General features: G+C 39.5%; 1 protein-coding gene across 3 annotated transcripts in view; it reads left to right on the top strand.

The window, feature by feature from the left end:
• The window catches only part of LOC111874173 (putative oxidoreductase GLYR1 homolog), a 93,195-nt gene extending 78,849 nt beyond the window's left edge, over window positions 1-14,346 (top strand). For all 3 annotated transcript variants that reach the window (XM_023869445.2, XM_023869444.2, XM_023869446.2), the window contains 5 exons: window positions 5,950-6,060; window positions 7,127-7,228; window positions 7,456-7,618; window positions 8,098-8,277; window positions 9,975-14,346. In XM_023869445.2, coding sequence (XP_023725213.1) covers window positions 5,950-6,060; window positions 7,127-7,228; window positions 7,456-7,618; window positions 8,098-8,277; window positions 9,975-10,174 — 756 coding nt within the window. In that variant the 3' untranslated portion in view covers window positions 10,175-14,346. The remainder of the gene's footprint in view (window positions 1-5,949; window positions 6,061-7,126; window positions 7,229-7,455; window positions 7,619-8,097; window positions 8,278-9,974) is intronic.
• Window positions 14,347-15,477: the final 1,131 nt, after the last annotated feature.

Here is a 15,477-nt window from a genome sequence, read left to right as displayed (position 1 = left end):
TTCGATGCCTTATTATGAATGGACGACCAGAGCATGCATTGATGTGTTTCGTAGCCTCAATTTGACCACCCCTGTGAGTGTATTTTGAGCTGATGTGTGCCCGCGGTTAGGTAATGCTTCATGTCCATGTGGTGCATGTCGAAGTGTGTATTCTTGTTCTGCAGCTGGTGTCTTTTGTAACGTTATGGTGATATGCAAGCGTTTAGTCGTATGACCTTCATTTGGCTCACAAGTACGTACACGACTAAGCCGATGACGTCAAAATAAACAGTTTTAAAGTAGGTTTGGTGCCGGTTTTGTGAACAGTCGTAAATATTATGTGCGAGTTTGTCTTGTGGAAATAGAACCGGTTCTTACAGGTTACGTGCTGTGCATGAATAATGCATAGTTCTTCAGGAAATTTCGAATGTCTTGTATGTCGATAGCAGTAGACCTAAATTTCGTTAACTGCAGGAACCTTTTAAGTCTTATTTTTATTGCTAGTGGTGTGGGACTAAGTCCCTTGTACTGCGGCCACTTCAGGCATATTGTACCAGCCCCACATGATAGATGAGGGTGATTGTGGAGCAATTGGTGGAATGAAGATTGCCAGGGGAAACCGAAGTACTCGGAGAAAACCTGCCCCAGCGCCACTTTGTCCACCACAAATCCCACTTGACCAGACCCGGGATCGAATCCGGGCCCCCGCGGTGGGAAGCCAGCGATTAACCGCTTTAGCTATGGCGCGGCCTTTTAAGTCTTAATGAAGTAAGAGTCAAGTTACTTTACGACTGGCTGTTTACCGTCATTCAGTACGTCTTGGTGACAAGCCCCTTGAGAATCAAGACCGGTAATTTTATTTTGCAACTGAACACGTGCGGTTATAGGTCTTACGTAAAATCCTCTCTGGCGAGAGGATGGGTCTGTCGTTTACAGTTGCTGCTTGGCCTCTCCAGCGCAGTGATTCTCAGGTCCGAGTTCCGCGGGACCCATGACCATATTTTACTGTCTCAGATTGGAGGCTCCCCAACCTGGAGGGCCAGGTCTCCGTATTTATATCCCCCGGGAACAGGGTGGCCCGGTTACACCCTCAGGCACTGGGTCAGAAGTTGATCTTATATTTAAGAACTGATTTCGTACCTCACAGAAAGCACTGCTTGCCCGTTATAGCAACCAGTTGGTTAGTGGTGTTTGTACGGAAAAATAATTGCTTTTTATTCTGAGAAGCATACAGAACTCATTTAACTAACACCATGGAGCTGAGTCCATCTTGAGAAGCCAACAGTCTCCCGGTTACTCAACAATTCCTCAGAAGCTCCTGATCAGGATAGACGATTTCCGGACCAGTATTTGAACCCGGGATCTCCCGACACGCTGCTTTCGGCGGCTCTGTGGGCACATGTTGAAGTGGAGTGTCTATACCGTACCAGGAAAGTGCGCTGGAAATAGCTCGCTTCATACCCAGTCCAAATCGGCTGTTGCAGTTACTCGGGCTGTATCGGCGTCTCCCGCCGTCGGATGACGTCACTACTGCGCGGCATTTCTCAGCCGTTGCCACTTCTGGTTTCAGTGAAACTTATATAACGTATCTTTCCCGACGGAAGCGACTTACTCAAGCCATGCACAGGAACTTGTCACTATTTTGAGTGGCATTGTCGACATGTTTTTTTATTGAATATTGGATTTATTGACTACTTATACACGCAACTCGGAACTACAAGGAATTAGCAAATCACAGCACACGCTATGTCTTTTCCAGCCTCCTGTGTCGTCACCAGACGCTACTGGTAGCGGCTTCTAACAGTAGAGATTTTTCAGCTTTCGCGCTCAGGCTCACTCTAAATGGCGGCTCCCTTCCAACTGACTCTTTTCTTCACAGGCTTCTACGAAGAACTGACTTAGTTGCCCCAGTTTTCTTCCTTATAACTCCTCGGCGCAGCCCACGTAGGCAACACACTGTTCATTCCCGTATACTGACCTTTGTCAACAGTACGTCTATTTCTTGCATGAGTATCCGTTACCGTGGGAACATGTCTACCGAGCCGTTCCCTAACGGAGGCCTTCTGTTCTTGCTTATTAAAATCTGATATCTAGCAGCGAATGTTCTTTCGTTGTTTGTTTCGCGGCCACTGTCTAGAGACGGGTCTATACATCACAATATTTTACGGAAACTGCACCATTTTAAATAGTCTTTATCCATTCCATGCACAGGAAAAAAGTATGTAGATCATTTGGACCTTTGCCAGTGTATGAAGTGTCTCACGTACCGTGTAAGGGGGACGGCCATGACTCCCGGTTCATTTATTCCATAACCGCGCGATCATTTAAGGCTCTCTGTGCGTTTACAGCTGGTAAGCGTAGTTGAGCTAAGGAACGCGATACCGCCCATATCCATTTAGTGCGACGGCTGTTAAGTATCCCCAGAACTTTCCTTTCCAGTGCCCATTGGGTCTTGACCCATAAAGCAGCGCTTGCTGTAGCGCCCAAGAGACTTCACGGTTCGCACACAGGTGTACGTACGTTCTTTGTCGCAAGATTAACCGAATGGCCCTTGTAATGGAGTCGACATGTTTTCTGTGGGAAATAAACAGATTTTTCGAAGATTATTTAGATGGGCTTTTGGCTTCGAATGGGCTGTCAGTAATAGTAATATGCCATTAATTATCGGTTCGTGCTGGGGCATCTACGTGTATAATATTCAGTTCAGTTTATTTGCATGTCAGTTCAACAGTCCAAGGACTAGTTACAAAGCGAGCACGAGTGAAACAAAGAAACAGACACAAAGTACAAAAAACAAGACAATTTATAACATCTGATTAAAGAGGTAAAGTTGTCCCTGTGCTTAACGACTTAAGCACTGCGCCATTGAGTGGAAGTATAAATCCACATTTTCTTGACCTCAGCACTAGCTAGAGGTGAGTGGTCAGCTTCAGGCCCCGGCCCCTTAACCCCAGGACGATTTGGAAAAGAAAATTCTTGACCCTACCGGGACTCGAAAATACGCTACCCCTGCACCACGAATGAGTAATGATGACAATAATTACAATTACGTAGTAATAATAACAGTAAGAAATTCAGTGCTTAGTATGGGTTCGTGCTCGTTACCTAGTAACGAAACTTGGAGCTAAAACAACGTAACAGTGGACGGATAAGATAAAGAATGGTGTAGGACACCGATCATCCGTTGGTTTTATGCGTTTTTTTTTTCATAAATAGTGGAATGATTTATGCATGTTTTATTGCAGAACGTTAATGTTCTCTGAGGTTACACGACATCGCAGCTCGGTAGGCAATTATCTTCGAAAGTTTAATAGTTCTAGCATGAAAATGCTGTAGTTCTAAACTTGGACATATATCCGGCGTCGGATGCCATGTTTCAAAAGAGCTTGTTGTAGTTCACGTTAAAGCAATGCTTATTGTTACTTAGTGGATACAATTCTGGTATATAAACACACCATGCGTTTGCATGCACTACATGTTTTGGTCTGTTGCGGCCATCAGCAAATAAATACACGACATACACGTACAACGAAAGCACTCTCAATGTGTAAACACTGACAAGTGCAAGGAAGTGTAGCAGATAAAGCTGTAACTGATGCTGACTGCAATATGACGCTACAGTGTAATATTTCTGATGGTTAAAGCAGTTTAAATGTGGAGTTAATGTGGGCCGTGTGGTTATATTGTACGCATGTACTTTCCACCCAACGTGGCGGGCTGTCGTACTGACAGGTTTATCATGCGTCCTTGAGACAAAGCTAGAGTTTAGGTCACATATTTTGAGAAAAGTGTAATATAGGGTTTAAAAAAGTGGAGTTACGTGGGTGGCTGTCTCAGGGTACTTGATAAACGAATAAGATATTGCGAGTTGCAGTTAGTATCAATGTTAATGAATTAAGCTTAATATTGCGTCGCTTTTACTGAGTCTTCAAGGCCATGATTAGCATAGGCGCAGTAGTTACGATAAACCGTATAGAGGTATTTGTCTAGCCTCCTATTCCGACGATATGCCATGCTTCTCTGTCGCCAGCAGTATTACTTTCATGGCCATTTTGCTTATCGTGTTTGTGTTATTCTCCAGCAACCGCAAATATTCAATTAGATACGTACATGTTGGAGAAATTTAGTTCTGGACTATGGATATGCGTGTATGTTCATAGTTGTAACACTATTCAAACGGAATGTCTTCCTGATATTAGCATATTACGGTGATGTGGCAGTTGGAACTCGCTTACGCGTCGCTGTTGTGCCCCAATCGGTACTCGTGAGCCATCTAGTAGGAACTGTTGGAACGAAAGTATTGAGTTGTTCCGGTTACAGTATGGACGTTCAGTTTGTTCCTTCCACTCTCTCTTAAAATAAAATGTAATGAAATGTTTTAACATAATATAATGGAAATATGTCATATTAGAATCGGCATTTTTAATTGATATTTGAAATGACTGCTGGCCGGGATTGCCAGTAGGTAACACCATATTGTGGCGATTCGTCGATTGCCAGTGCTAATGATACCGCCATTTTTATATTTTTCCGGATATCTCAGTTGTATGAAACTTTAAGTTATGTAAAATTAATTTGGGTTGTTTAAGAAGAATTTTTAAACCTTGGAAGTGTAACAAATCAAAATTGCAGGAATGAAGATGTTAAGGGCAGATTAAATTCGATGAATGCTTGCTGTTCACCAATTCATTTTATCTTTCCCAAATATTACAGAAAAAGAGACGAACAGTATCGATCACTTCATTATAATATGACATAAATTACCGCCGAAGTATACTCGCGTGTAGTTTATTTCCATTGGAGATGAGTCGTTTTTGAGAAGCCGCGAGTTGTGCAGCTACTCAAGAATTTCCCAACATTTTATGGAACCTGAAGTGTCAGTACTGTGTTCATAGGAGCCCTCCACTGGCCCCTATCCTGAGCCAGATCAATCCAGTTCATACCACCCCATTTTGTCTCTCTAAGATCTATTTTAATATATTGTCCACCGACCTACAGCTTGGTCTTTGAAGAGTTTTCTTTCCGTTCTGGCTTTCCCACCAATATCCTATATGAACTCTCCCCATTCGTGCTACATGCCCTGCTCATCTCATCCTCCTTGATTAATATAGGTAAATCAGAAAAATAAGTCCCATCAACTAAAACCTATATAATTTGTGTATTGGTGTCTATGGGTGTGAAACTTGGCCCCTTGCATGAAGAGATGAACAGAAATTGAGGATGTTTGAGAACAGTGTACTGAGAAGAATATTTGAACCAAAGGGAGAGAAAGAATTTAACAAGGAGATAGAGAAAATTTGAATAATGATAGGCTTCATAATTACATGGGTGATGCAATGTAGAAGAGGATGCATGACAGAGATGAGAAATAATGCATACAGAAGTGTGGTCAGAGGACCTGTTGGAAAAAGGCCATCCATAGGTGGAAAATAATATTAAGATGGATCTTGAAGGAATAGAGTGGGAGGGCATGTACTGGATTTATTGTACCTCAGGATATTAATAAAATTGTTATGCATTAATATAGGTTATAATTGGGGCTGACGGTAGCGTAGTTGGTTGAGGGGCTATGCTACAAGCCGGAAGGTCGCGGGTTCAAGCCCCAGTGAGGTCATTGGATTTTTTCGATTGATCCAACGCTTCCAGCTGCACTGTGGACCTGGGGTTGACTCAGCCTCTAACAGAAATAAGCACCAGGAATTAATTAAATAATTTTTCTGGGGAGTAAAGTGCAGCTGGCGTGTAAGGCTGACAATCTTACCGCCATCTTTGAGCCGATTGTCTAGATAATGTGGGACCCTCAACGTCTCACAACCCTATGGGCCTCCACAGCCTGGTACAGGGATAGCCTTACTTTTTTTTTTACTTTTATAGGTTATGATTATTCTAGTTCCAAAATGTTATCATATGTTGTGATAAGTGTCATGTTAGGATCTTTTGGATTTATTAGTTGTGTTTTCTCTGTTGCAGTGTCGAGACTTTGTGAAGGCAGGAGCTGAGCAAGGGCAAACACCCTCGGATGTTATCCTTGCTGCCGACATTACTTTCTCGTGTGTTGCAGACCCTCAAGCTGCCAAAGATGTAATGCAACTCCTTCCATAAGAATTTAGATCTTTTCTTCAGTACACAGATTGCGAGACATGTTTCTGCTGCCAACATGCGGGAATATGATCTATTCCTCATTGACATAATCTCGTTGAGATTCACAGTGGTGAAAAGTTAGATTGTGGTCTCCTGAGTTTCTGCTGCTATGTAGCACAGTGTGTGGTTAGCAGCATTTCAGATCATAATGCCTCCATTTTCTCCTCTGAATATGCAGACATTATATTCTTCCAAAACACTGGGTTACACCTACCAGACTGCAAGGTGTCTTGATGCAGAAATCCATAATATGAACGCATGTTTTCTTTCTTATGCTTCCATTTATTTAGTGACGTTTTCTCATATTTAGAGAAATTGAAGTTCATTAAGTGTACTGAAGAATGGTAGAAAAATTTTCATGTAGATTAGTATGTTTCTTAGTAAATAATATCGTTCTGAAGATGTCAAATGGACATACGTGATCACTGCACCAACACAATTGGGAGCTACATATACACAACACTCATGCCACTGCAAAACATATTCAAACTCAAGGATAAAAGTGTGAGATATCAGATTCACATGTGATAGGTGAAGTTGCATACACTACACAGAGAAACAGTTTTAGCAAATATTGACACCCGATGATGTCCGTATGCAGCCGAAACATGAAGTCAGGAGGAGAGGGAGATAATAAATTGGTTTCATTGTGGACGGAAGTATAGTGTATGCATGGAGAGTATATTAATGCAATGGGAATCTTAAATAGAGTATAACAAATTTTCGGTTCTGAGAGTGTTGTGAAGAGTTGTATCTTCTGGGATATGGTGCAATGTGATATGTTAAGTCGGGCTGTTCTCTCTGCCTGCTTCATGCCGGCTTCTTTCTCGGTTTATTCTTGGAGCCTGGAGATGGAAGCAGAATTTTCCCAATAAACATCATTTGATTTTCAGTGGACTGCACAGTGTTATATCCCAGAAGATTGATATGTTTGTGAATAGAAGAGTGTAGTTTCTATATTGCCAACCAACCATATAAGTTGCAGAGTGTGGATGTTATGTTGTAGATGGTTTTTGGCAACTGTGGCGTTCTGCTCGAGATATCACCTGCAAAAGGCTATGTTGAAATGACTGGAATTGATGCAGAAACTTCTCAAGACATTGCTGAGGTTTGTAACTGTTTTACATCTGATATGAATGTGGGTACGTGTCATAGTCTAAGAGAGATGAAGTAACTGGTAGCTGGAAAAAGTTGCTCCTTATTAGGAGATTCATAATTTGTGTACTCTCCACTGAATAATATTAGGGTAATGAAATTAAAGGGAGATGAGATGTGTGAAACATGCAGCATGCATGGGAGACAAGAGTAATGTATATATTTATTGTATGATCGCAGGCCATCAATGCAAAAGGTGGACGCTACCTTGAAGCACAAGTGCAGGGCAGTAAAACGCAAGCAGAAGAAGGAACCCTGGTGATCCTCGCAGCAGGCGATCGGTCACTCTTTGACGATTGCCAGTCTTGTTTCAAAGCAATGGGCAAGAACTCTTTTTACCTTGGTTAGTATCAATAGTATAGTGACATTTCTGTGGCCCCGCACATAGCTATAGGTTTTACTTTAGATCTCATGTCCTCATGACATCAATCCTAAACACATCTGAAGCGTTGATGCTTCAATTACTGATAATTTAAGTTCAGAAGCCAGTTGCAAGCAATGAAGTCTCTGGCTACATAAAATGTGGGATTGTGAATTTCAGTATTACTTAGGGCATGGATTTCTGTCCAAGTTTTATCTGCATTCATGTTGTCCTCTGTAGGTAGAGACCTCTTGATGGGCTAATTCCCTGTCCAAAGGGTTCTACCTAATATTTAAAAGATTTATAACTTCAGAAGTTAACCATTAATTAGAACATTAAGTACAGTAAATACAGTTATGGCCAAGTGGGGCCCACCACACTTGATGTTCAATATGGATGTTGTTAATCCTGTGTGAGACTGCAGTGTTATATAGCTTTGTGCCTGTTTGCAATTGTTACAGGAGAAGTTGGAAATGCATCCAAAATGAATCTCGTGCTGCAGCTGATGGCAGGAGTGACTCTTGCTGGACTTGCTGAAGGTATGGCATTGGCAGATAGGGCTGGTCTTCAGCAGAAGGATGTCCTTGAAGTGTTGGAACTTACATCATTAGCATGCCCCACCATCCTTGAAAAGGGAAAAGGTAAGTTAATGTGGTCACTCTTTTGGTTCTGGTAAATACCTTGCTGCAGCAAGGAAGCACAGAATCTCAATTTCATACCGTAACATATTTGCATGTTATTGAAAATCTGCTGCATGATGAATTTTGACATACATAATGCTAGAAATACATTTAATTCAATCTATTGAAATGCATTCAAATGAATGAATGGTTTGTGTGTGTATAGCTGTGGTTGTGGTTACCGCACAAGTTGGTTGTTACATCTCGTATTTCTTGGTTGCACATCATTTTTGATAACGTGCCAAAATGTGTAGTACAAGTAATAGCTTCAAGGGAGCACTGCCAGTTACGGTTCATCACCGCCCGTTTTTATGATGTAGTACGTATTTCACTATCCAGTGTGTTGCACTTCTGCTGTCAACTTGTTACGTTTCATAGTTCTTAAAATGTTCTGGATGATTATACTCTGTCAAGAAATGAATTGCATAATAGCAAGTGCTGATTTGCTGTGTGGAATATGTATCATCATTGGTTGAGTAGAGCAGTCATCCTCTGTCTCTCCATCCTGTTGCACGTGTTATGGTAACCTGAAGTTCAGTGTTCATAACAGATAGCCTTCCCTGTCTCGTGTTTATATGTTATATTTAAAGGTTGCAGTTACTTTTTACACATATTAAAGTGGCCGTTGGGATGACAAGAAGCTTATGAACAATGTATCTAGCTGCATATTGTACTTTGCTGGTTTGCAGTGTAACAGTTTCTTTGTGAAATACTCTAATTACCTCTGTATACAAACAAAACAAACTCTGTGGCTTTAGTCCGTAAGCGAACTATACCGACCAAGTGACCGATGCTTGTCAGCAAAGTTAATGCCAACTTTAGTGGATAAAGGGTGTGGCATGGTCAGCGCAATGAATCCCCATGGCCGTTAATTTCAGTTTTCTAGTCTGGAGCCACTACTTTTGCATTCAATTAGCTACTCAGGTATCCTCATGAGGCTGAGTGGACCCTGTTCCAGACCCTGTTCCCCAGAAAATCTGATACTGCCGGGAATCAAACCGGGGACCTCTGGATCTGTAGCCAGGAACTCTGACAACCAGACCACAGAGGCGATCATCACCTCTGTGTGGTTTGTTTAATATACTGAAGATGTTACGAACACTGCTGCCATAAATGACTGAACTAGTTGGACACACTTGACAAGGACATATAGTCATAAAAAATTAGTCATGAAATCGAATATTGTGATTTGCTAGTGACCTGTCAGCTAACATAATTATATAATTTTGTCTGTGCTTTGATATTATGATTGATATATAAATATTAGAATGGCAGTAAGTGAAGTTCAGATTAGGTGTCTGAAGAAACCACTAGTGTTTTGCTTCATCCTTGATAAATGTCTGAAACATCGCGTCACTAAGGAAGAAACCACCGTGAATACATTTCTTTAGCCCACAAGATATGTATGAATTTTAAGAGCAGAGAGGTTGAAGTAGAAGTGTTACAACTCTACGTTCTGCGGCAGAACGCTGAATTTTGTTATAGCATCGAATCTGCTCAATGGATAATGTGATATTTAGTTCTGGGGAAGTGTGATTGGGCATGATGATGGTGATATGCTTGAACTCTGTTAAAGACACTTTCAGTGGGCCCTGTTTCTGCATGATTTGAAATTGATTTGTCAAGTGGTGGAAGAAGTGTTTCTTTTTAACTTTCAGCCATCATTGAAGGTGGATTTCCAACGCATCTGCCCCTGCAGCATATGCAAAAGGACCTGAAATTATCTCTGTACATGGGAGACCAGTTGGAGCAGCCATTGCCTCTGACAGCATCAACCAATGAATTGTTCAAGCATGCGAAGAGACTCGGCTATGGAGAACATGATGCTTCGGCAGTTTACATCCGTGCACGCTTCTGAATGTTGCCCATAGTATTTTACATGTGACGTACAAACCTTCTGAATATGCGACATACATCATTGTTTTGAATTCTGACCAGATTACTCCATGTATTAGTGCCTCATTTACAGATAGAGCTACTATGCAATACTTTTGTTGTGTGTTTGCAAGAGACTGAAATCTTGCAACTTTTAAGTACAACAATTTACTGTCTTTGCAATGTTAGATTCCCTTAAAATGAAGTTTCCATGGCAGTGAAAATTAAGATTATTGCCTTCAAGTATGTGATGTAGGTAGGTATCAGTATTTCAGAGGAACCTGCTGTCTGCGTCTTCAGTGTAGAGGCATTCCTCTGAACTGTACCTGTTGATGGAACTATATGGCATCAGATACTTGAAGCAGTTGTCTTTATTCCTCTCACATTTTTCACTTGTTAAATTATTTTCAGAAGATTTTTGTTAGAAAGTTTGTGAGCAATGGTTATAGCTGTAAGAAAAAGATTGTGAATTAATTAAATTAAGGGACTACTGAAGTGAGTGGTGTATGAATAGTTCTCTACAATTCAACATATTTTGGATTAACTGGAGGGAATTTTAAACATTGATGCTACAGCACTTATGGTCTCAAGGATGTGTACAATATGTACAACATAAAGAGTGAACAAGAATATGCATTAAGTGCATATTTTAAATGTGTACCAAATGAACATAGAATTGGGTTTCTCTTTCACATATAATATAGGATTGACAACTCTCTGTCATTAGGAAGCTGTCAGTTTTTAAGAATTGAAAGATAATTTGTTACTACAGGGGAAATAACATTTGTAATATGTTTTTCTTTCTTATGTTTGCCTTCAAACAACACACAATCAGGACAGCACCATCTGAAATGGTTTTTTAGCTCATTTTGAATTTTATTTTTTCCCATTTTGTATGACAATATTTTTGTTCTCCTGCTTCTCTGTAATCTGAAGAGACGCTCAGTTCTAAATGTTCTAACCATGGAAGATTTTATGCAGCACCCCTAGGAGGAGGTGGTGATGTAACCACTTGGGGACCATAATAATTTCTGTGTCCTCCTGCTGTGTATATTTCATTTTGATCTGATAATGATTACTCATGTACACAAGGTGACAAGCAAACCTTTCTTAAAAGGGCCTGGCAGTGGTGTATTATTACTCTTAGGTTTGCTGGATTTCTGGACTTTATCCATCATGTAGTATTCCAAACAAAACACTGTTTGTCTTCAGATGGGAAGGAGCAGAAATGCTTGCTCATTTGGGTCTGTTAGAAGGAGCTGATTGGAGCTGGGTCTAGTGATTGATTTTATTTAATTTTTTTATCCACTGATCGAGATAACTCTTTTTCTAATGGACCCAACAGAATAAGCAGCTCCCCCCCCCATTTCTCACCAAGGGGCAGAAACAGATCCAGTTTGGTTTGGTTGAGTTCTGTCCGGAATGCTAGATAATGAGCTCAGAAACCTAGAAATCCTAGGGAAGCCTAGCTGGAAGTGGTCCAGTTCACTGCTGTCCATTATCCAAGCCATGACTAATCATGTCTCGTATCATCTAGGAAAATGGTTGCATCACTCAGTTTAATGCTTTTATTTAATTTTTGATATAATCTGAATAAACTTTTAACGCTTTTAAATTTCTAGGCAACTGGAAGATTACTGGGCACTTGCAAAGTGTATGTGTGATTAGTTAGGAAGTTACTAGTCTTAAGCATGGCAGTATAGATATTACATAATATGTTTACCTTCCATTATTTTGATAGGAATATTTTGGGTATAGCAGTATGGTACTCTTCTATTGAGGCTTGTACGTTGAAAGATCTAATACCTCTTCATGCTATTACGCTGAATTGTAATCAACTATAAATAAAAATGTGAAATTCAGTAATCTTGAAATTGTGTTTTAATGAATTGTTAACTGTCAGATTTAATTTGTGTTTTTAATGAAGGCCTATCATGGTCAGTTCTTTTTACTCTCAACTTTGTCCATTGTCTTAGGTTTTATATTAAGATTGTTTCAGAAGCTGCTTGTTTCTCTTTCAGGCAGAGGGAAGGGAATGCATAATAAGATATCGGTCACTGGACCACTGAAACACTCTGGTGTACAGTTTGGTTTTTGGACCTTGTTCTTGTCTTGTTATAGTAAAAATATGTTGAGTCACTACATGGAGTGTCTGTAGTGTTGTTTAAATGGTTACCGTGGTAATGCTTAAGACCAACCGCAAAATTCTATCTCTCTTGTTTTCTTCAAGGATCTCGTGTTCTACAGAATTTTGTAATCAGTATGTGTAGTGCAGGAATACAACTCAGGTGTCAGTTTTTAGGTGTTCTTTGTGAAACGGAAGCAAAGAATATCTTACGTGGAGGTCTTGTCTCTCCGTCCAGTTAACCTTGTGTCAGGGCCTAACTGTTGGCTTCCCCCCCATAATTTGGTACAAGAATTGTTCTAAATATTTTTGGTCAGTTTTCAGCTATAGAAAGCGTAGTGTTCATAAGAGAACGTTTGCGTGTATGTCATAAAAAGTTGTCTAACGTTAATCATCCATTTTAATTCTTAGCCATATTATCAAATTACAAAGTCTACTTTTCATAAATGGGCTTTTCCCATGTATCCCATAAACTTTCTGTGGATTATGTTGTGATCTGATATTTATGCATTACTGTGCTGTTGACATTGAAATTCACTCATTTTATCTGGTATGTTTTGTATTTTGTGGAATTGTCATTCATAAACTGGCCACATGTAGGTTAAGTTTAATCAAACACAAAGAATTTTTGTATACTACATGTTGGATTGCACACCTTTGCCGGTCTCATTATGCAGGTCATCATCTTGCTAAATTGTGACATAACAAATGAGTTAATGTCTGTTGTCATTTGCTTAAAATGGCATCCTTTTACATCTTCTCTTGATGCTTTGATTTATTTTTGGGGAGGGGGGGGATCAATGGTGGACAGATTCAATTTTCCTTACTTATGAGTATTATTCTCAAGTGATCCTGTCTGTTGTAATAAGTTTAGAAGTTGGATAAATTGAACTAGTTTCATTAGTTTTATAATGTTTGTGTGATAATTTTCTTACTTCTGTTACAAACTATTTGACATTTGCAGGTATACATGACTGGATTTTGTATGTGTATAACTGGGACCCAGCAAACTTATTTGTCTGCTTGTCCATCATAAGTGAAAAACGAAGGCCATCAAATGTGAAAGAAATCAAATTTATTTGTTTACTTTATCTCTTATATCCCTCCCTCTCTGTCTCTGTCTGTCTGTCTTTCTTTTCCCTTCCCAATGACATCAGCAGGTGATACCTTGTGTATATTACATAATTAATATAAAGGACAGTATTTTATGTCTTGTATGTTATGTGGTTGTAAGCATTGTGGAGTAATTAAATCTGGGTGGGTACATGTACCTAGTTTCATGGAAAAATGTCGGAGAAGTCAAATTCTTGTTCGTTCAGTGAAGTGAGCGAACATTTGGTGACCTCTACATAAAAAACAGATTGAAACTATGCTAATGCATTAGTTAGTAGCAGTTGTATTTTCTTCTAGCTCAGGTATCATTTGAAAACTGGGAAACTAACTAAAATGGTGTCCTTGAAGCAGAGTCATTCTTGAGAAGCAAATTTAAGTGATGATATATGTTAAGTCAGATGTATACATTGCAGGAGGAATTACAGAACCATGGCTTCTATGTGGCTAACTCCATTTGATGGTACATTTAAGTTATTTTATTGCATATCATATTTACAATAATTGTAATACATTTCTTTGTGTGGGCTCATATAATTAGCATGATCTTGAAGTAAACCAGAAAATATAATTTTTAGTACTACTTATGTTTCGGAGAGAAGTTCTACATCCAGACACTGGGTTACAGCATAAGTTGGTATACCGATATAAAATTCCATGTTGAGTCTGAGAAGGTCTATAATGCAAAGGACACATGCTGCCTCAAAGAAGAATGTGAACTGTTTATCATCTCTGTCTACTGCAGGATGTGCTTGGTGTAGAGAAGGATTGATTGCCTTTAGTAATGAAAAGGTTCCAAGCAGTGCAAGTGTGAAGGCTAGACCTGTCTGTATTATTTGTTCCATCATGTGTACAAACTTAGAGAAAAGTTTGGAAATTCGGTTAGTGTTTATTAAACTTTTTTGCGTAATTGTCGTTTATTATATTTCTCTTCATTATTTACAAGTTTATTTTTGTACTGTGTGCCCACTACACATATAGATGCATTTATAATATATATAAAAGTAAATTCCCTTCTGTTCTCCCTGTTTCTGTATACAGGTATCTCCTGGCTCACACAATCAGTGTGTTCCCAGACTGGATGTGTAGCTGATAGTTTTTGCTTATTTTTGTTATTCTCTGGTTTCAGTGATTTTAATTTTCTCTGAAAAATACGTAATTCAATTTTTAATACCATTAACCCTTACACTGCTGCAGTCGACATATATCGACCTCTGAAAAACATGGCATCCTTGCTGTGATCGACAAAACCCATATTGCAACTTTAGAGTTTCAAATCTCAGGTTTCTTTGCACTAATCTCATTCAAACTTGGGGGATGCATAGAGTCATCTATTGGGAACATAATGGAGTATCATTCATTTCAATGGGTGCATTCTTCTGCCTTCTAGCTTAAGAAATTACAAGGTTGCATCTGCACAGTGAGGCACACGCTCCGTGGTCATGTGACGTGGGTATTTCACAGGGATAGTAAAAATGGCTTTGTATAGTGTGCAGTGCTAATAGTTTCAAATAAAGCTGCAGACTTTGGTCAACATGTGACATAGTGATAAGACTAGGATAGTGAATTATGTACTTGTTTTGGCCATCTTGGACAGCCCTAATTTTAATGGACCTTTCCCCTGTGAAAAATACTGAATAATTCAACATTTTTGCAACTTCTGATGCCTGTTCCCTGTCTGAGGTAAGATTAGTTACATTTTATCACAAATTTTCATACTTTGCACTTAAATTATTTATAAAAGATTTATTCAAAAATAATTCAGCACAGAGGGTACTGAGAGTTACTTAACATACTAGCAGTGAAAGGGTTAATTGTAACCGCTTACAAATTGCAGATGCCAAGTGGGTTGGTGTGCAGGCAGTAGTCTTGATTTGTATTTGGGAGTTGTACAGTTAAGTCTCGGCCAGGATGTCTACTATCCTGACAGAGGTCTTTTGTTGTTTTCTTTGGTCTTTCCAGGTAAATGTCAGAATAGTACCTCAACTAGGCCATAACCATGTCTTTCCAGTATGTAGATTAACTACTGACAATGTTGTAAGATTATCCAC

Source organism: Cryptotermes secundus, unplaced genomic scaffold, assembly GCF_002891405.2.
Source record: "Cryptotermes secundus unplaced genomic scaffold, Csec_1.0 scaffold26, whole genome shotgun sequence".
NCBI classification, from domain to species: Eukaryota; Metazoa; Arthropoda; class Insecta; order Blattodea; family Kalotermitidae; genus Cryptotermes; species Cryptotermes secundus.
This window is presented reverse-complemented; position numbering and strand designations above follow the sequence as displayed.